Source organism: Oryzias latipes, chromosome 9 (assembly GCF_002234675.1).
Source record: "Oryzias latipes chromosome 9, ASM223467v1".
Taxonomy (NCBI): domain Eukaryota; kingdom Metazoa; phylum Chordata; class Actinopteri; order Beloniformes; family Adrianichthyidae; genus Oryzias; species Oryzias latipes.
This window is the reverse complement of record NC_019867.2, coordinates 2,295,971-2,318,157: the sequence shown is the minus strand read 5'-3', so window position 1 is coordinate 2,318,157 and position 22,187 is coordinate 2,295,971. Positions and strand designations below refer to the sequence as shown.

General features: G+C 39.6%; 1 protein-coding gene across 5 annotated transcripts in view; it reads right to left on the bottom strand.

The window, feature by feature from the left end:
* Positions 1 to 22,187, bottom strand: part of LOC105354674 — a 44,980-nt gene that overhangs the window by 3,698 nt on the left and 19,095 nt on the right. Inside the window, exons 3-12 of one of the 5 annotated variants that reach the window (XM_020705684.1) lie at positions 5,540 to 5,666; positions 5,348 to 5,458; positions 4,822 to 5,016; positions 4,560 to 4,740; positions 2,720 to 2,903; positions 2,504 to 2,601; positions 1,978 to 2,340; positions 768 to 860; positions 509 to 670; positions 23 to 210 (exon numbers count right to left, since the gene is read on the bottom strand). In XM_020705684.1, coding sequence (XP_020561343.1) covers positions 23 to 210; positions 509 to 670; positions 768 to 860; positions 1,978 to 2,340; positions 2,504 to 2,601; positions 2,720 to 2,903; positions 4,560 to 4,740; positions 4,822 to 5,016; positions 5,348 to 5,458; positions 5,540 to 5,666 — 1,702 coding nt within the window. Of the gene's footprint in view, positions 1 to 22; positions 211 to 508; positions 671 to 767; positions 861 to 1,977; positions 2,341 to 2,503; positions 2,602 to 2,719; positions 2,904 to 4,559; positions 4,741 to 4,821; positions 5,017 to 5,347; positions 5,459 to 5,539; positions 6,251 to 22,187 lie in introns of those variants that run through there. The other 4 variants (XM_011478785.2, XM_020705685.1, XM_020705688.1 and 1 more) reach the window with 4 other exon arrangements.

Genomic DNA, 22,187 nt, shown 5'->3' with positions numbered 1-22,187 from the left:
TAAATCTGGGTTGGATGCTCACCTGTGCCTCCAGGTCTTTTTCTTTAACAGGCTCCTCTTTTTTCTCGCTGTGGCGTGCCGTGTCCTCTTCCTCCTCACGCTCACCGTCAGCTTGCACAGGGTTGTCACTTTCTGCACTGAGCTCCACATCTGAGCTCTGGGCTTTGGGGCTCGACGAAAGACTTTTCTGAAGCCGGCACCTTTCCAGGACTGGCTCACAGAGAGAGGAAGATAAACAACTCAGCTGCAAATAAAACTGTCTGATCTCACTTTGTGCTTTTGTTTGAGCAACAGAATGAAGCCTATCTGCAGAAATTTATGCATGCAGGAAAGGATTTCAGTTCGTCGGATCTCTCCAACTTGTAATCAATCTTCTGCCAAGCAGACACTGGTCCATGGACGCTCCTGCAAATTCTGTCTTTTCTGCAGAAGTCTATTATGTAAATCAGCTGCAGCGCTCTGGTGAGCCCCAGTTGTGATCCTGCTGTGCAGAAGTTTCTTTACTCACTGCTTGCCTTCAACCGGTGTTTGTTTGGGCCTCGCTTCAACGCTGCGCTCATTTCCACGCACTCCTCATAGAAATCCCTCAGTCTTTCCCCATCTCTGTTTTTCCCTTCTGCCTCTTTTTCTTTGTTCTCCTTCGTCGGCGCTTCCTCATCCGGCAGTGGATCTATAAAAGGCACACCCATGTTGTTTAACATTTTCTATTTCCACAGATTCTGTTAAATGGAAAATTCACTGAAAAGGATAGAAGGTCATCCAATTACCAATATGGCCTCCTTTCTTTTCAATAACAGTCACAAGCTTTCCATTCATGGAGTCGGTCAGTTTCTTGATCCTGGTTGGCTGCAAATGTCCTGCTTCAGAAAAGCCCAAACCTTCAAAACTGTACGGCTGAATAGCTCCAATATTTGCTCACCAACCTAATGTCAGGTTGGTGTTGTAAGTGGCTGTAAGCTAGCGCCACAGCAAGTGAACAAAGGGATGTTGGGAAGCTAGGGCAGGCTGTGTGCCAACAGTCCCGCCCACAACTCAGAACAGAGCTCCTGCCGCTCTGTAGAAACTACTGTATGTTCTAGAAAACAACATTTTTTGTGTGTTTTAGCTAAAAAAGCCATAATCATAATTGAAAGACCACTGAGAACGCTTTGAAAATAGATCAAAAGGGGTGGGACTTAGCTGGCCATCCATGCAGTCGAGTACTTTGAAGCATGTGACGGAGCGTTGCTTTACTAAAAGATGTCCATTTTTTGGGGGGACCACAGCTTAAAGAAAGTGTCTTCTAAAACTGTCAGTATGTCTGCGAGTTGATTTGGGGTCCATTTTCAACTAGCTCATCTTTAACAATACCGGCCCATACTAACACCCCACCTCCACCTTGCTGGTGTCTGAGTCAAGGTGGAGCTTTGTGTTGTAACTGATCCAACCACGGGCCCATCCCATCTCATTGGTCCTCAAAACCTTGATAGTTTAGGCTCGGTTTTGATGTTTTACCGTATGTGTCTTGTAAAGAGATGCTCGGTTTTTGACCTTTCTTTGGCCGTGTCTCTAAGAACTGAACATCTCGTACTTCTTCACACTCCAGTTGCAGTTTTGGAACATGGCGGCACTGGAGGAGAAAGGCTTCCTGGTGGCTTCACGTTTAATTCTTCTGAAATCTTTGGCAGCTATTTTATTTCTTTTCATCTTTTTGCGACTGGGTTGACAATTTGCAGCAAAACGTTGGTTCTGTGATCACGCCCTAATATCTTTGCTATTTAAAAAGTGCTGCATCCGTCTGAAAGACTTTTTTTAAATTTCATTTTGACCCATTTTACCTGATGAGAAGACTCTACCAAATAATTAAATGCCCCTCCTTTGGCCATGCCCTCTTTTGTTACACAAATCACTTGTCACCTGATGTGCTTTAAATCCAATACGCATTCCAGTTTGTGTACACAGTGTGATGGGACAGAAGCCAACCAAAACAGAGCTCACCTGGGTTCTTGTAAGCCTCGTCTGTTAGCGGGACTGCAGCATTACCAGCTGGTTTTGAATCTTTTCTGTGTCTTGTCTTCTCTCCAAATGTCTCCGTCACTGTTGACCCCTCAGAGCCTTTTCTGTCTTGGCCCCCGTCCCCCTCTTTACATCCAGCCGCCTTGTCTTTGCTCCCCCGCTGATTACTTTGACCTTTGCGTCTTTTCCTTTCTGACGTCTCTTTAGTTCCAGCTACAGCGAGGTCTTCACTGTCAGTGGATGCTCCAATGCTTTCCTTGATGTGTTTTTTTGTCCTTCGTGCTGATTTCTTCACAGGCTTGGCTGGGATGAAAAGAGGGGACGACGGGCACGAATCGACGGCCCCTAGATTCAAAACCATGAAATCAGAGTGGAGAAATGCTGTGTGGGGCGTTTTGACCTTAAACTAGTTCATCCAAACCAAGGACTGGGCCCAGAGTCAACAATGTTGCTGAGCAAGCTTTAAGAACTAATGGAAAATTGAAACAACAATTTCAAGGCTTTGTACCATTGCCAGTTTTCTTCTCAAGAGGGAGAATTACATTTTCCTTTGTGCCGTTGTTCAGCTGCTGGAAGGAGCTGGATTTGTTTCGAAGGCTCGTACATCTGAAAAACAGGAAAAAAGGGCTTTCATCCAGACACATTTTCACCGTGTGGTGCGGTCTCAATTCATTTCCTCCATTTGCCACAAATGGGCGAATGTCCGAGTAGATGAAACCCCGACCTGTAGCAGGGCGTCCCACCAGCCAGCCAAGTCAGTCTGAAGAAGCTCTTCCTGCCCTGCTGAAAGCCGGGAGCATAGCGGTACTCACAGCAGGAGCTGATTCTGGTCACCATGATGCCGTTAATGTATATGGAGGCACTGAAGGGGTAACCGATGTGCCTCTGAGACACAAACTGGAACTGTTCTGAAAGACAAAGTACATGTTTTGTGCTCCATTTAGAGCAAACTGGACGATTTTACAATGTGCTCTACATCTCTTGGGTTTTTAACACATTATTGTGGCATTTTCCTAATGATGGAGGAAAGATAAAGAAAACTAGGCTTACATTGGATTTCTGAGTATTTCTTTATCCAAATCTTTTTGACTCAGGAGCAGATGAAAAAAATGCTGTTGAAAAAGCTTGCAGCAGTGACAAAGGTGCTACGATCAGCTCCATTCTGATGCATCCACTTGTAGATGGCTAGATGTCAGCTCGAATGAGAAAAACAAAGACGTTCATAGATCTATTTGTCTACTAGTGGATGTATCAGAACTGAGCAGAGCAGGGAGCTTGTATTGTATTGTATGAGCGTATTTTCTACGTCTTTTTCAAACAGCATTTTTTATTTTGCCTTAGCAATTTTTTGCTCCCGATGTTACGACAGAGCTTAAGGGCCGGTGTAAAACAGAAAAATTAATACATTTATGAAATAAAGTTGTAAAATTGTGACTTTTTTTCTTGTAATATCACAACTTTATTTTCATAAATGCATTTACTTAAGCCATGCATTTAAAAAAATATGTATAGTCGGTTGTGTGAATCTCTGTTAACATTATGTACCGACTGAATCCATCAATGCAGCCATTTGTGGCGGCTTGCGTAAATGACGCGCTCGCCGGAAACTCAATGAGAGTCAAGAATCTTTTTCTGAAGAGGCACAGTTTCCTGCAAATTCTTTTCAATGTCCTCATAATCACAATAAAACAGTGTTGAATCAGTAAACTTAGTATCTAGACTTCGTATCTCCTTATATGTTGAATGAATGCTGAAGTAAAGGCTTACAATGTGCTCTACATTTCTCACACTGAAACACAATGTTGGTTCCTTTTTGTTGTTGTTTGCTAGGCAAACAGCCTTTTTCCCCATAAATGTACGACTTTAATCTAATTTATAATGTTGCAATAACTTTTAACTTTGTAATAGTAATTTTCTTTTACTTTGTTTTCATAAATTACAACTTTATTTGAGCACATTAAGGATGTTTTTTTCTGATAATATCTAAACTACTTCCTTTTATAAACTCTACCCTAAAAAATCGTCATATGATTCACAACAATTTGAAAAAAAAAAATACTCAGAAATGCAATTTTGAGCTTTTAAAAAAATCAGAATCACACTCTATCTATCTATCTATCTATCTATCTATCTATCTATCTATCTATCTGTCTATCTGTCTATCTATCTATCTATCTATCTATCTATCTATCTATCTATCTATCTATCTATCTGTCTATCTGTCTATCTATCTATCTATCTATCTATCTATCTATCTATCTATCTATCTATCTATCTATCTATCTATCTATCTATCTATCTGTCTATCTGTCTATCTATCTATCTATCTATCTATCTATCTATCTATCTGTCTATCTATCTATCTATCTATCTATCTATCTGTCTATCTATCTATCTATCTATCTATCTATCTGTCTATCTATCTATCTATCTGTCTATCTGTCTGTCTGTCTGTCTGTCTGTCTGTCTGTCTGTCTGTCTGTCTGTCTGTCTGTCTGTCTGTCTGTCTGTCTGTCTGTCTGTCTGTCTGTCTCAGTCACAGAAACTGTTTTGTTGGGACTTGCCGCCGCGAGTGATCAGGCCTTTGAAGACACAAATGTTCTCTCCTCCGGTGACTTGCTGAAGCACTTTCAGCTCATCTCGAGTGACCTCTGAGTTTGATCCTCGATGGCGTTGACCCAGGTAGGTCATGGTCACCGTCACATTGGATTTCTTGGCTTCTTTTTTTGCTTTGAGGTGGCTCTGCTATAAAAGGGACAGAAAAACATGTAAATTTGTTTCAAAAGGAACTAAAAGAGCTCGGTTTACTCCATCTGTTAGTTAGACCTGTTTCCCTGAGTGATCTCCGGTTCTGTGCGAAGCAACGGACGAGAGCGACCCTCGCCGCTTGTCGTACAGGTAAGGGCAGGACTGACTCAGAGCCCCTCTGATGGAGCTCAGACTTGAAGCTTTAGTTGTGATGGCTGGAAGATAAAAGTGACCTTTTCCTGGTCTTTCAGATCCAACTGTTGGTTCATCTAGCTGGAGAAAAACACAACATGCTGCATTCAGCTAACAAAACAAAAACTTGATTTGTTTTCTGCTCAATCATTTTGCCCACTTTGCATTCCACATAAAACAGATTTAGGTGACGAAACACATTTATCTGTTCCAAAACCTGACCATTTAAATCCTGGAAAAGGGTTTAAATGTCCTCAGACAAACTACAGGGAGTTTATATAACTGATGCTGAATTATGAAACAGTTTAAAAGGTTTGTATTATAGCTTGAATGTCAGAGTGTTCAGAAATAGGCGGTAGGGTCTGAAATAAATGAGAACTATTTTTGCTATAGATTTTGCTCCAGTTTTTACCTTGTAGATCTCCACTGTGTCTGGATTTTCCAGCAGCAGCAGTTTACTCTTTGCTCTTATCAGACTGGCGATGGACTGGACCATTTTATCATCTCTTGGCAGAGCTGGCATCTTTAAGAACAAAGTAATTCATCTCAGAGAGAAAACAAGAGGTGATGAAAATAAAAACTACAGGTAACGTGAAGCTCTTACAGGAGTGTCCCTGCCTCCTCCGTGAACTCCTCGGTAAAACAGATGCTGCAGCACAGAGCTGCTGTTTCTTCGGATTTTCCTCATTGATGCTTTCTGATATGGTTCCATTCCCAATGGATTGTTCTGCCTAGAAAAAGTACTTGTATCATACAGTAGAGCTAGACACAACTTCATTAATTTATCCTTTGGAAGGGGGCAGCAACAGTGTCGGTGAAACCAAGCATGGGTGATAAATGAGGTTGTGAAGTATTAAGTCTTTCTCCAGCCTGTGCACAAGTTTTCAGTTAGGACCTAAATTCCTATTATGGTGCCTAATATCTGGAAGGAAAAAAAAAGAAAAGAAAAAAACACCACCTAAGGAAAGTCTATACAGAGGTGACACTGATCTTTGTTTTTCCACTCTGCTCTGACAGGCCTCTATTGTTCTCCTTCAGCGGGTTGGAGTACCTGAAACCTAATCGATGCGGCTGCAGCCGCGTCATCTGCTGGACTTCTGGAAAACGAGACAGCAGGTAGGCAAGCTTCCCCTGAGATCTTCACACCAAACTCATTGGTAGAGATGGACAAATGTGAAATGCAACTCACATCCTCAATTCTAATAGACGTTGTAGCGCCATCTGGTGGCGGCAGATGGTATTACAGTTTTTTTCAGTGGCTTTAGTACAATTCTCAGATCAGAATTGAAGTTTGCAAATACGTGTGTGCATTTCTCAAAACAATTTGTACAAACAGCAAAACACTATGGATTTCTTGCAAAAGCCTGTAACTTGCTCAAAATCTTTAGTTCATCTCTCCAAACTAAGTCTTTATGTCATTAAACATGTCAGTGCCATCAGAACGACAAGTCCTTGTGTCATTGTCTACGAACAAGACAGTCAAATGACTTAGTCATGTTGTCAATATAACTGTGTACTTTAGAGGGAGGTTCTGATGGAAACTATGGCTAAAGTTTGGATGACAATTATTGCAAAATGTAAGTTACATCTTTTTTGTGTGATTGCAAGAGACTGGACAAGATTCAAATTTACACTTTTATTGTTCATATAGTAATTTGTTGACAGACCATGCCATACCAACATAGAAAAAACCCACTGCAAACAGTAACACAAAGGGAAAAGAAAGATAGGACAGATAGGACAATATTCTGTCCAACAGTACAGGCAGTGCAGTAGGAATTGGTGTGGTCTTCCTACACCTCTTGTCGTTCCTGTATGTTACGTAGGACACAAATTCTCATCCACATCACAGCGAATATCCTCTCTTGCAATGCAGCAAAATATGTTTGTCACATTATGACAACTTGGTCAACCATTTTGCAGTTAATGCAGAGTGAACTATATAATACATTTTGATCCACATGACATAAACATTTGATAACGTAGCAAAGAGCAGAGAATTGTACATAATCATTTGCATGGATGTACCAAAGCAATTGCAACTTGTTCAAAGAAGTGAGAAACTGCTTATATGATGTGCACAAGTGACATCATGATGTGAAGATTGAACAAATAGTTTTGGGAATTTCATTCTGATCTGAGAATTGTACTAAAGAGACTGAGAAAAACTGTAAGAGCAGACCTGTTTGGCCTGACTAACGGCAAAAGTGTAGAGAACATTTCTAAACCTACACGTCTCCCAACCCCTTCATACTACTGAATGAACTCATTTCTGCATCTACAGAGGTCATTCAGGGCTTTTACCAAATGTGAAGTTTTGGGAATTGTAGTTTTTGGTGGATTTTAGAAAAGATTTTGATTTCTTCTCTAGTAGTGAGGAGGAGATGCCAAAAACTCAGTCAAAAAGATTGATAGGATGTGGAGGATCAATACAAAAGTTACAGGAGAAAATCACCATTTGTTTAATTTTTCAGGTAGATTTTGGATTGTTTTATTTTGATTGATGTTTTTATTATTATTGTAATTTTTATTTAACTTAAATTAATTTAAGTTATTAAAACTGCTTCTAGTCTTTCATTTCACAGTTGAGCTAATAGAGGTCGTGTCAAACTTTCTGACTGTTTTCCTAGCAAATTTATGGATCTATTTTTAAGAATGATAGATTTGTCAACTTAACATTGGCTGATCGCTTAACACAACTTTATCTGTTTTTTCCCCTCCTCAACTAAATTAATTTTTAATTTTTAGATTTATGTTTAGCTTCTAAAAATACAGTATTTTTCTGGGTATACATTGTAGGTTTTTGGCCAGACAAACGACTTATACTCAGCAGACACTTATGTGTTTTGTTTTGTTTTTATCAATAGAGGCTTTTATATTTTTTCTTTTCCCACTAAAAACCACTAGAGGGCACTGCAGGTGTGTGTATGTCAGTATTTGCTACTGACAGCAATGCAGAAGAAGACAAACATGGAGGAGAATCTGATTGTTCTCCTCCTGAACTTGATGATATTTTTTTTTCATTTGCATCAGGACATTATTATTATTGTTTTTATTATTTCCTAATGCGGACTATAGCAAGTCTTCAAGCTGGGTTGCAGAGACACAGAAGTACCGCTGAAAGCGCCGTCATTCAGATGCAGCTGCTGCAGGAGATGGTAAAGTTCACAGAAAAAAGGAATGAATCATGTCACCAAACATGGACACATATTTACCGGTGCTTTTGTAAACCTTTTCTGTGCACGTAAATGAGATATACAGTCAATGCTTAGCAATGGAGCGATGAGGCTGAATACTCGTCTCTTTCTCCCAAAAGTGTGACATATATTCCAGTGCGCTTACATGTGATTTTTTTTTCTTTGTTATAATGCTTTTATTTATTCATTTTACTCCAGACTGACTTATATTTCCATCTTTGTCAGCTGTTGGTCCGGGGTCTAGCTTTACAGCAACCACAAAAGTGTCTATGACGAGGAGAAGAGCCGTTAAAATCGTGTTTTATTGCTTTCAGTTTAGTTTTTGGAGTTTGGAGGAAGAATTTCAAAAGTTCTTTTACAGATGTGTTAGCTGAAAGGCTTCCCAACAGGATGTTTGGGATTTAAACATAAGTAGTGTTGACACTAGTGGTCCATGCAGCCTGTTAGCTGAGCCTCTTCCTGACATTTTAGGATGTTTGTCGACATGCTTGGAATTATAAGTGTGTGTTTACAGGCCAGGGATAATTTAAAAAAAACAACAATCAGACACCATGTGCCCCCACATGTATTTTTTCTGCAATGTTTATTCCAATAATCCAGAAAGTCTATGTCCCACAGAAATAATGCTAGTAGACGGAACCGGTGGATTGTCCCTAAAATGGGGCTGTGCTTGTTTTACAAAGTTCAAGTTATGATGTGTAGCAAACTGATATTAGCCCTTAGATTGGTATCATCTTGGTTTGACTCAAATGTTGTCCCGTTTTAGCTAAAGGAGTGCCGTCCCCGCCAGAGGGGCTTTTTCTAGGAAGGAAAAAGAAAACCACATCTAATCTGCTTCGTCAAGGAGAATCTCGTGTATCTGAAACAACTAGAGTTTAGTGTTTCAAATACAAAAGGAGTTTATACAAATATACTCCAGGTTCATCCTGTGCAACACAAAAAGAAGATACCATCTATTTGTTCAGCTGCTGGACCTGATCAAGACTAAAATTCTAATGATTAATTTTGTATTACAGTTGGAAAAATATCGAAGCATTTAAAAAGGGAAATGTCTTATTAAATGCGCACAAAGTTTCTTCAAAACTTCTTCAAATACTGGAAAAATAAAGTGAAACTTTTTTTTCCAAACACAGCTGAAACGTCCACAAAGATCTGAATGTTTAGATTTGAATTATTTTCAAATAACATTGAAGGAATTGTGGTCGCTGAAGCGCTTTCACCCTTTATTTAAAATAGCAACTTCTGCTGCAGGCTATTTTCATGAATTACTATAGAAGAGAACAGTATTGTGCATAAAGAGCAGAGCGTTGTGAAGTGAAAAAGGCTGAAATAGACTGAGGCATGCCAGGATATGAATGAAAAAAAGGATCAAATGAGAAAAACAAGGACGAAAACTCCTAAAAAGAAGAATAGTTTTGATTAATAAAGTATTTTTAGTATTGAAGAGGAGAACTGGTTGGCATTGACTTGCTTCCTCTCCCCTTTAATGACCTGTAAAGTCACATTTTAATGCTTGTCTAATTAGAAAAGCATTAAAATGATTGAACTTTAGGATGTGATCTCTCAGATTTACTGGATTTTAAAAAGCACACGCCGCTTACCTGTGGCCTCGTCGGGGTCTGGAGCTGCACGTGGTGATCTGATGCTTCCACAGCCGCTGAGCTCCTGCTCTCTGCCAGCAGGTGACACCTGAGCGGCCGACACCTTTGGCCCCGGGGCCTCCATCGCCTGACTGCTCTTCTACATTCATCTTTTATGACCTGTGCTCTGCAGCTCAACAGCACGTTGCTTACAGGGTTTTCAGCATCTGTCAAGTCATTTCAAATACTGAGAACGTTTTTTTATAATAGGAACAATCTATAATTTGTAATAGGAAATCTATAAAGTACTACTTTAAAATATTACTTTACGATCTGAAAAGATAAAAAATGTCAGACTGGACTAATCCTTTTTGCCACAAGGTCATCAAAATGATTTATTTATGTAGTTATTTGTTTGGTAATTTGCGTCATTATCAGTTTTCCTCTTGAGCTGCCGTGACGGGTCCGTTTCTCCTCAGTGAGATCAATAAAGTTTAATGAAAGCAATAAATGACGTGGGCGGAGTTTGGGATGGAAACGTCAGCCTGATGAACTGAAGGTCAATCATCTTTGGTTGAGGCGTTTTAGAGCCAAAAGTGCTCAATGATCATTTTTTTATGCACCAACGTCTTTTCGCCAAAAATATCCTTCAGTAGGTTTTTTTTTTCTGGCACTCACTTCACATTTTTCTCTGAAGTTTATTTTAAATAGTCTATTTATTCATTTAATCTGTTTGTTTGCTGTTTTAAGTGTTAATTTGCAGCAGTTTTAGGTTGATGTCATCTAATTATTTCATGTCTCATGTGACATCTTTCTTTTTTCCACAATACATATTTAATGACTGTCGTACACGTCTTCTTTACTTTTTCTTTTTTGTGGTTTCTTTCAGTTTGTTTTACGTCTCTGTGATATTGAACTTTTTTATTTGTTGTTGCTGTGATTGAAGCTTTTCTCTGTTTTTCATGTTAGGAAGCACTAAATGCAGAAACTCTGCATTTATAACTGAGGGTTTTTAAAGTTCTTAAAGGTTCGTTCAGATGCTAAAACTGAAATAATGTTGTTAAATACTCAAAACAGTCAAAGAAGAAATCTGAGATCAAAGGCTTGACTTAGATTCACTTTTCGTTTTAGAGATGATTTATAAATGTGTCAGTTTTGTTCTCCACGAATTAAGACAGATTTGAAAAAGATTTTTAAGTTGCAACCGGTAGGTAATCAAAACAACAAAAATATATTTAAAGAATAATTAAATAATTAATTAATAATTAAATAATTAAATAAAAATAAAGAAAACAAACAAAATGATTGTATATCTATGTATTGATACATCAAACCTTGTCAGGATCATTATTCATTTGGAGGAAAATTAAAAAATAATGAATTAAAAGTAGACACACAGAACCAACATATTTACATGCACATATACACGGTGCCTTTATATCATCATTATAAATACTTGTATTATAGGAAATGACAGATGTTCTTATTTTTTAAGGTGGATTTGAGATTCAAAAAGCTGACATTTTCATTGAGTTATTGACCCAAACTGTAAATGTTAAATGACGTATTCAAACTCCTCTGGTGAATAAGGTCACCACGATGAAACAAACCGAATAAAACCGACATTTCAAAGCGTTTGGTCCGTGCAGGCGTCCCGCCGCTTTTCTTCTATAACACGCTTTCCTGCCATTCTCCACAAAGCCCAGCTCTTTCTGTGTCTCCTCTGTGAGCTGCCTGTGCACACGCCTCGGCTCCCTTTCAAAAAGCCAAACACACATGGACTGCATGCCGTGTCCTCTGTACAGTGACACGTTTGGGGGGGGGTATCAGTTTACATCCATAAACTGATAGGGGGTCTGAATGCGTTTGGCTCGTCAGCCATGCATTTCCTTCCTGCCACGTCCACTGAGGCGGTGTGTCAGTTTGCTCGGCACATGCCACCGTCCCCCAGAGCTCGTGGTTTGACGCCCTGCAGGCTGTGGGCGTGGGCTGCACCCAGCAGGAGGTGGGGGTTTGCCATTTCTCTCCGCTCAGCACGTCTGAGGGTCAAGATTTGTAAAAGTCGTCAAAGGTCAGGGTGGAAACATGGAGGATGGATATCCGGGAGTGATGCTGAGCTTTGTGGAAAAGTCTTTTTCTGTTTCAGCTCAAAACAGCACTTTATGTCAACTTTAACCGAGAAAGTGTGTTTTCTGGGGGGAAAGACTGTCTTCAGCACCAGCGGGGCTCAACGAGCCTAAGTTTTGGGTCTCCCTGTGCCGGCCCCCGGCCCGGATGACATCCAGGGTTGAGTCAGGAAGAACATCCAGCTTGAAAAACTCACCATCTGTCAATCAGCTGATTCCCCTCATATCAGCAACCACCAATTATGATATAAATCGAATCGTTGTTTAAAATGCATCTTTACACCTGGAACAGGTATGCATATACATTGATTCATATATTCAAGTTGATTTTACAGATTTTATTATTTTAGATCCAAATGTACGGAAGCCAAAAACGGCCCGCCCTACTTTTTTTATTTTTTACCGTTTTTCTTGTGATAACACACTTTGCTGCACTGAGACGCAGAGACTTTATGTGTTTTAAGTTTCTTTATTTTGTGGTGAAAAACACAGACAGTAGAAAAAAACCTCCCCAATAGTTGTTTTATTTAAGTCTATGTTTTATGCATCAGTCGATCTTCGTTCCTCAGATTTGTCCTCAGAACGCCGGCCCCCTTTATTTCCCTGAAACCCCCGACAACCGGTTGAATGACAGAAGCGCCTCTGCCTGTGGAACCAAAAGGACGCATCAATTTATAACTCATTTAATGTAATTGTGTTCGACATTTTCTCCGACAAACTGCTTTGTTTTGCCCCAAAGTATATTGTATTGAACTGATTTGGGCTGTTTGGGTCTGTTATTGTCCGGCGTCTGAGGAGCACAGCTCTGATTATGAATCAAAGGATTGCAAAAAATCAACAAAAAAACGTTGGGGGAGCATTTCTGTTGTTGAGAGCTGTTGAGAGCTGGGGGCATAAAACAGATAGAGATTTGGCGTTTCAGTGGGAAAAGGAGAGAGGGACGCCACACTATATTCCTTATCGTCATATTATCACGAGGAAACAAATTGTCTTTTTACTAAACGTGATAACGAGATACCGGATCTCGTTATCACGAGAAAACGGTCAAGAAAAGAAAAGTAGGGCAGACTTTTTTTGGCTGCCGTACTGATTACTTATTTTATCAATTTAAATTAAATTAAGTTTAAATATGAATTCTGTTGTTCATGTTGTGTTTGGTCTTAGCAAACCCAACAATTCCCCTTGAAAAATAAAATCAATCAATAGATCAATCAGTCAGACACTCTGCATTGGCCTCCAACAGCTCATCTCATAATTTTTCCACAGCTAGAATGAAACTTTCCTCTGAAGACAGGATGCTTTTGAGGAAAACTATGAGTCTTTAATTAAAATTACATTAGAGTGCAAAGTTGTGAATGTTTCGCAAATCAGGGAAATATGTAAATAATTAGCTTTTTCACTCAAATGCATGCCCAATATTAGCTCCGAAAACAAATGGCAGGCATTAAAATCTACTGCACGTCCGTCGTTTGACCACCAGAGGGTGCCATAAGACCAGTCACAGTGTGTGACTGTGCAGGAAGTTCCTCTGGGACTTGTAACACCTCCACCTCCAGTCCTTCCAGACATGAATACTCTCAAGCACTTCAGAGTGAGAGGAAGCGGTTTGCAGCCCTGCATCAGTTTTAATGTAGCGCTTCATTTGTTTTAACGTTTTAATCAGCGGCTCATTGCTGTGGGAATTAATTTTTTCAGAAAATGAGTTGGGAGGGAGAGCATTTGTGAACACTTTACTTATTAATTTGACAGATTATTCCCGGTGTCCCGCGGCTCTCAACCCCTCGTGGGTCAAAAGCAGCACAGCTTTCTGCAGATTATTTCCTTTCAGGTGACCTTCACCTTCGTAAATTGTCATGGACTAACGTGTCAAAGCAATTGCAAAAGGGTGCATTTTAGGATCATTTTGAGGAATTGTTGGGCCAGAACTACGGAAGCCAAGAACAAACTTCACTTGTGCCAATTTTCTCGTGATAACTTCATCCACTATCTCGTCATCACAAGAAGAAGAAAAAGGTTTTCTCATGATAAACGACCGAGTCCTGAGTGACACGCAGTCTCTCCAGCTGCACCTCTGCTGTTTGATTCTGTAACCGTGTCGACGGTCTGATCCGCTCATCTGGTCACTGATAAGATAGACAACAATCCCAGGATCACTAAACTGTAGCTGCCTGCATAGCCGGCTGCACAGCCGTCTGCGCAGCCGCAGCCGGGCCAACGGTCTCCTCAAATGGCGATGACTGATTTGGACATTGTTGATGACCGACAACATCAGATAAAGTAATCCATTCTAAACTCATCAGTTCTTCTGGAATTCTACATTTTCTCTAAAAAACGGATTTGTTTTGCTGCAGATTGTAGAAAAAATAGATGTGTTCTTTAACTTTCTCATTATTATGAGAAAAAAACTTTTTTTGTTGGGATAACGTGATAGTAGAAGTTAAAATTAATTAAATAAATGAGGTCGTGAGCTTCCTTCAATTCAATGAAGAATTTTAGCTTGATGGCCCATTAATAGTTCATAAAAATATATATATTTTTCATTTACCCTCCTTTTCCACCAATTATTTTGTTTCTTTTGCATTTTTTGTAGCAACACCTAGTGATCCAACACACCATCCACAAGATTTTAGACCAAAAAAGTACAATTTTCTTTGCTTAAAACTTTAGGGAATGACTGTGTTCTTCAAAACTTGGTATATGTTGTAACTGGCTGCAGCTTCCTCAGGTTTTACAGTTGATTAACCCTTAAACACGCGTCTCTGACGGCACAGCACATGACCTGACGTGGCCCGTTCCATCTGTGAGGAGCAGCGGGGAGCTCTGCTCTCAGACGGGGACCGGCACGGCCACATGGCGAGCTGTCACCTCCTTGACAGGGACACAGACTCTCACAGTCTCTGAGCTGTAACTCACACCGTTTGAGCAGTGGAAGCACCAGAGTCAGAAACGTTGGACGAGTGTGAGGTTTCTCCAGAGAACCCTGGCTTTACCATGTCCTTGCTGTGTTCCTGTCTCTGCTGCTGAAGACAAATGTAACAAATGTCTTTTTAATTCCAAATAAATGATTACTTTATGTTGCACGTTTTTACTTTCAATGTGATTTTCAGACGTTATGTTGATAAAACGAACAAAAATCTTTAAGGTTTTATGATCAATTTTAACTTCATAACAAATAGTTTATGGTAGTTAAAAGGATTCTGAGTTGGTAACCAAGAAATTACTCTTAAAGTTTGATCTAGATTCAGGACAATAACAGCAATTTATTTTCTAAAGATAAACTGAAATAACAAAGCATGTTCAGTTGATCATTTTGATCATTTAAGTGTCTGATAAACTTCCAGGTTTCGCATTTTATTTTGAAGTGCTTCCTGTTGTGTTCATTTTGGCTTGAATCATAATCTTGATTGCTGTCTGCTTTATTGTTGGATTGTTGTTCTTGATGCATCTGTTTCTCTGGAAGTCAGGCTGTCGACCCAAACGTTGTGTTCTCCTGAATGCCGCTTGAGCGATGCTACGCCATGAACTTGATCACATTTTGGTCTGGACTCCCGCTGTAGACTTTATCGTGTCTGTGGTCTCTTGGTTCTATGAAAGCTGTGGTGTGAAGCAGTCATAAGAAACCACAAACGTTCCTCCTGTTCCCTTCTCTGCCGGCTCTATTCCTTTCAGAGGGTCAGACAGTACTTTATTGTGGTGTTAGTGAAACTTTGCAAATTTTTGTTTTAAGCTCATTTGGATGAACTTTTCTGGCTCTCCTTTCCTCTTTAGCATAGAAAATGTCATTTTTCTAAATAAAAATCCAAATCTTCTGATTAACAATGAGCAACTTCCCATCCCATCATTTCAATTCTTTCTGGAACCTCAGATGTTTTGGTTTGGATCTTGAAGGGAGAAAAGTTCTTGCTTTAAAAAAGAAACACTTTTTCTGCTTTAATTTTGACATTTCACACAAAGATTTGTTGTTTCTAGTATATTTTTGTAAGTGTTTCGTAAGAGAATAGGGTTAAAAAGCGAAAAGAAATGCTTTTACTTTTGGTCCTGAGCCTTGGACAATAATGGTGCAATCAGTCCACGGCACCCAGTTCCTCACCCGTTATTATAGCGACAGTTTTTGAAATGTCATATTTCAGTTTTGTTTTTTACTAAAATGATCTATAGCAAGTCAAAAAATGTCAGTGAATTCAGACAAAGCTGAATGTCAACAGTAAGGAGGCAAATGGAAAAGAAAAGACGGTTTTGTTGAGGAAAAAGACTAAAATAGAGGGAAAACTGCAGTTACCGAGAAAAAGAAAAACGTAAAGACAGGAAGAGGCAAAAGTCAAACGGAAGAAAATCATAAGAAGGAATCAGGAAAATGTGAAAATGTATTGAAAAGGTGCAACATCAGAATCTTTTTCTGCGTTTCCGTGTGCTTAAACATAATTTGTGAGATGCTCTCTATTCAAGGATTAGCACAACGCTCCAGTTTAGCTGATGTTTGCACCTTTTGTGAGAAGCCGTGTTGCTCCTGGTTTATGGCGGCATGTGGGCCGGCTCTGTTCGGCTCCCCTGAAACATATCTGGGAATTCAATGAAGATGTGAATGTGATTATGGAACCCCTGAGTTTCAGGAATTCACTAATGAACGGCTGCTTCCGCCTAATCCAGACCAGCACACCTCAGCTCTCCACGGCCTGTGAGACGCTGACAGATTACCAAGGATGTGATTACAGCCATAATCTCAACTGTTCATTTAGAAATCCATAGGGATCATGCAGGAAGCCGAATTCAGCGTCTTTGTGGTGTTTTAATAAGAGGGTTATGATTTGGTTATGGGGGAGGGAGAGGAAGCCATGAGGTTTCATAATTATGCACTCTTCCCTGAAGATGGAGGCCGACATGAGCAGCTGTCATGATTTATGTTGGATTTTTCTTTAACACCAATTATTCCTGGTTTGTGTGATTGAAGAGGCAGGTCACCGGTTGTAATTTTCTCTAAATTGGTGAAAATAAAACCCGCCGCCACAAAGTCACGGGCATATTCTGTGTGATTTGCTGTTACGAACTTAAAAAAGCAGATTATTTTATTCAGGATATTGGTTTCCTCTGCGGCTTCTATCACTTTAGGAATAAGCGGATGATTGCAGGAGCATTTGTCATTTTCAGACCTCAGATGGTTTCTCTTTGGAAATCGTTAACAAATAGTACGTTTGGTTTGTCGCTATTTGAATGCGACAAAAGAATAAATACTTAAAAACTGTGTATTGTTTAAGTGAGTAAACAAAAAGTCTCTTATATCTAAATGTTATCTTCCAGTGGGTATGTCATATTTAACCCTTTATTTTTTTTTTCTTCGTGTGAAGGCACGACTTCCCCACAGCTTATGGGGGCCTCAGTTGGCTGGCAGGGGTCATGGACGCTCCACCACCGGTTCAGTTGTGTTTGTTTTCCCGCTTGGAGGAGCAGCCTGTTTATTCTCTCTTGTAGGAGCTTCAAATAGCCTTGCTGTCCTCCCTCCAGGATATGAATACATTGCTGCAACCGCAGCCTGTGTGGGATGGTTACACAATCCTGTTGTGGCGAGTTGATTCATTGTCGGTAGTATTAATGTTTTCAGTCTAGACTGTTGGCAGCTTTAGTTTTACCAGCCACTTCTGATATGGCAGATTCATCTTCATCCACACTGAGAGGACGAGGATGAAGATACAAGTCCATTCATTCATGGTTAGACGGCCTGTCTCTTCAGCAGAGGCAGAGGACCGTAATCTGTTACTGTCAGGCCTGAATTTGCAGTAGTTCTGATTCAAAATGGTTTTTCCTATTTTGTGTTTTTTAGTTTCCATTGTTATGAATATTTTTTGATGCTTTTGGCCTTGACTGAAACTTTTTCTGTTTGACTTCATCCAAGTTGGGAAAACACTGGACTGACATGATCATGGATGGGAAGATGGAAGCTCGGTCTCCAACCTGACATGATGCTCTGGACACGTCTGAACAGGAAAGAGCTTTGAGGCAGACCCAGACAGCCCTGCAGACCCGGAAGCCTCTGCAGAAATTAGACTTTATTTCTTAATGCCATCTTTAATAGAAACTGCTTCACAGAAAGACTTGGCAATAACAAGAACTGAACATTACCGTAAAACGAAATGAAAGAAACAAAAAGAAATGGTGAAAGTGGAGTTGATGCAAACAGAAGAATGAGCACGGTGGTTATAAGAGCTGAGATTCTAATTCCTCTTTGGCCTCTTAAATCTAGGCCAAAGAGGAAAAAAATTGTGAGGGATTTAATTAATGAGTGAAATTTAAAAGAATTCTTACAGGAACATAGTCTTTAATCCCGTTTTTGACAAAGTCCAGTTAGTTTTCTACATTTATTTTGGTTTCATGATAAAATCTCCTTTTTGCTGTTGTCTAAATTAAATTTAATTATTTTAAGTAAAAGAAAAGAACCTGTCCAACAACTTCACATGGAAAATATCAATGTACATTCAAATACAACGCAAACAGATACCTGTCAATCGAAATTTATTCACACACATATGGGACACAAAGTGCTGTGTGTGACCCAAGTGCTATGAAATACAAACACATCAATTTAAGTAATAAGTAATGTAAACGAGAAACAAACAGCAGATTCAAAAAATTAAAAAGTGATTTGAAACTTTTTTTTTCATGAAAACCATAGAAGTGGAAGGAAATATTAATGATAAAAACAAAAACAAATAAAATTCTAAAAATATGCCCATATGTATATATATTTTTATTTTTTAAATAATAAAATATTTTTTAAAAATGACAAATAAAAAAAGTTAAAGACAACTAGATTAAAAGATAAATGCTATAAATGTAAAGATAAGTGGAGAGATTAGAATAACAAAATACATGGTTTATTACATATGTCATAAAATGAGAGAGAAATAATATAATTAAAGTCAGGCTATATAATACATGTTAAGAAGTTGATGAAATAATTCCATAAAAATAATTTAACATAAAAAAATAAAATAAATTATGTCAAGGTTTCAGAATTGTATCAGATAAAATAAGTAAGTTACTGGAAAAACAGCCCCTTACATACCTGCAAACCAGAAAGAGGCAGAAAAATAAGAATGAAAGGCTGCTACATATTTGTGTTATTGAATTGTGCGTTTTATTAGCATCCACTGCAGTGTGTGGCGTGCTGACAACAATGCAGCACATCTGTCTGCTTCCTACGTTCAGGTCCTCCACATCTTTTCCACCTTCTTGTTGTGAGGCGACAGCGTAAACTCAGGCTGTTCAGATGAAACATTTTTAATCATGAGCAATAAAAAAAGCTTGGAGGAAGATAATGAGCTTCGGTTTTTCCTGTTTTATGGGGCATTCGGGTTCTCTTTTATTGTGCTTTTAGAAACATTTGCTATAAAATAGTCGGTTGCTCCCTTTAGAGGTTGATGCAGCGAATCCACACAAGCCATTTGGTTTCAGTTTCACACAACTGCATTTCAAATACAAAACTAAATAAAAAAAGAGAGAATTCCTTCCAGTCTGTTTACAAAGCATTTGTTCCTATGGCATGTGAAAAAAATCATGTCATTTCTTTTTCCCATGTTAAGGCGCCGCCATCCCTCCGCTGACATCCCCCACTTGTTGCGCTGCATATATCTTCCCGCGGTGAGAGTGGCTGACATGTTAAGGCTGATGCTCAGTGACACAGTGCTGTGCAGCCAGCTTTTATTGTTATTGCATGTGACAGGCAGGAAATCTCCAGGGACAGCTGCACGGGGTAGAGTGTCATTCGCAGGCTGGTTCAGGGAGGAGTGGGGTGGTATTTGACAGGACATGCGGCTGTTGTCCTGTCCGTCTTCTGTGCCCAGTTTACAGCATAAATGTCTGATAGGGTGATGAGAAAAACCCTTTTAATTCTTAAACTCCTGGAGGTTTCTTTGTTTCAGCGTTCATGAGTGAACTGTGGTGCTTTCACACTAATTAAGGTGCGCTCACACTGACTGTGCTCACACCAGACTTCATTTCCTTGGACACTCATGAGTCATCTGAACCCTGGTGCTAACCAAACCAGTGAATCAGAAAAGAAAGGCTTGCAAGTGAAGTGAGTCCCGGCTTTGATAAGTTATAGTCTGACCATTTTAGTGAATCAAAAGAACCTTCAAATACAATCAAAGCCAAAATTTGACCAGGCAGAAGTCATGAAAAAAATGGTGGAATTTCTCGTTTATTAATTAGATAGTGAATATAAAAAAGGTGATTTGAATTTGATCATAGTCTGAGGACTAGGACGACTTCCTCTTGCTCTTTTTTCTAGTCGCAGTTCGTTCCAGGATTTCCAGACAGCAGCAGCTGATGTAAATTCTGGATGTTTTTAGGGTTTTAGGCCACGTTAGTCCAGATCACTGAAGAGTCTGAATATAAATCAGACCAAATAAAGATTCCCCAGGTCACTGAGGCAGAACAGGTGGACGATCTCCCTGTACTTTTGTATAGATTTATAAACAGGAAACTAACAACCGGTTTAAATTTCAACAATTTAAATATTTTACAGCATATATGCATGCAAAAAAAGTAAATGAAAACTAATGCTTTTTTTTAAAACACCATAGAACTGCAAATTCTAAAACATGGTAGCATTTTGTGCACAACTACACACTCTAATGTCCACTCAAAACAGCCGCTTTTTCACGCAAACACACATTTATGTAGATCTACACAGACAAACAACAAATACAGGCAAACACAAAGATGATCTACACACACTTGTGTCTGCAGGACCATCTTCCTGGTGCTGCTCTTCTCTCAGTATGACATTAACGTCAACTCCCCCCTGTCGATCTACATAGCCAAGAGGGGCTCGACCTTCTTGGCTACAGTGGTGGACAAAACTGTTGGTACCCCTCAGTTAAAGAAAGAAAGTCCACAATGCTCACTGAATGACTTGAAACGTTCAAACTAATGAAATAGGGCTGGGGAAAAATGATGGTACCCCAGTGACGTGCGGTGAGGTTGATGGCTGGTGAGGCACTGACGTCATCTGTCAGATTTACAAACATATGAACCATACTGAGTAACTTATTCACCATTTGATTGACAACAGTTAACGTGTTTTGTTTAAAATATAATTTCAACATGTTTTTTTTCATATAAAAACTGCAGCATAGAAAAAAAGCACAAACCTTATTATCGTCTTACCTTTACTTGTAAATAAAGTCCATACGTCGCTCCTTCTGAAGAAAATGACTTGCCGCTTGCTATCACTTCTTCTGTTGTTTTTTAGCGTCATAATCTCAGGGCTCACCGGCGCCCCCTAACATGAGGCACGAGAACTACTGGCCTCACTCAGCGGCTTTTTTGCCGGCGTTTAGCGCTCAGCACAAGAAACACGTCCCTCACATACAGTTATTTATAAAAACAAACACTGTACATCATATACATCTGCTAAATTATGTAAACTCAGCTCATATGGTACAAGTGATTGAACCGACATACAGAGAGACAGCAGTACCGTCTAACTGCTTAGGTATTGCGCAATCCAAGGTGAGGCTCAGCGGGCTGGTGCCTCATCGCACGTCACTTCTCAGTATCTGAACGGCAAATGCGGAAATTCAGCGATTTTGAAAAGAAAAAACACCCAGAAATGGTATATTTAAATGGAAAATGACTGCAAAGCACAAATTACTGATTAAATATAATAATTGAATTTATTTTTTCTCTTTTCTTCCCATAATGACAGGTGAGGCACAGCCTCACCTGCCTCTCCTGACTGCACGACACTGTGGTACCCATAACTTAATTTTTGTTGAACAACCTTTTGAGGCAATCACTGCAATGAAACGGTTTCTGTATTTGTCAATGAGCCTTCTGCACCTGTCCACAGGTATTTTGGCCCCCTCCTCATGAGCAAACTGCTCCAGTTGTCTCAGGTTTGATGGGTGTCTTCTCTAAATGGCATGTTTCAGCTCCTTCCACTGATGTTCAATGGGATTCAGATCTGGGCTCATAGAAGGACACTTCAGAATAGTCCAACACTTTTCTCTGAGCCGTTCTTGGAGGTTTTTGGCTGTGTGTTTTGGATCGTTGTCCTGTTGGAAGACCCATGACCTGCGACTGAGACCAAGCTTTCTGACACTAGGCAGCACATTTCTACCCAGAATGCCTTGATCATCTGGAAATTTCATTTTACCTTGCACAACTTAAAGACACCCTGTGGCAGATGCAGCAAAGCAGCCCCAAAATAGAACTGAGCCTCCTCCATGTTTCACAGCAGGGACAGTGTTCTTTTGGTTGGATGCTTCATTTTTGAGTCTACCAACATAGAGCTGATGTTTCTTACCAAAAAGCTCCAGTTTTGTCTCATTTGTCCAAAGGACATTTTCCCA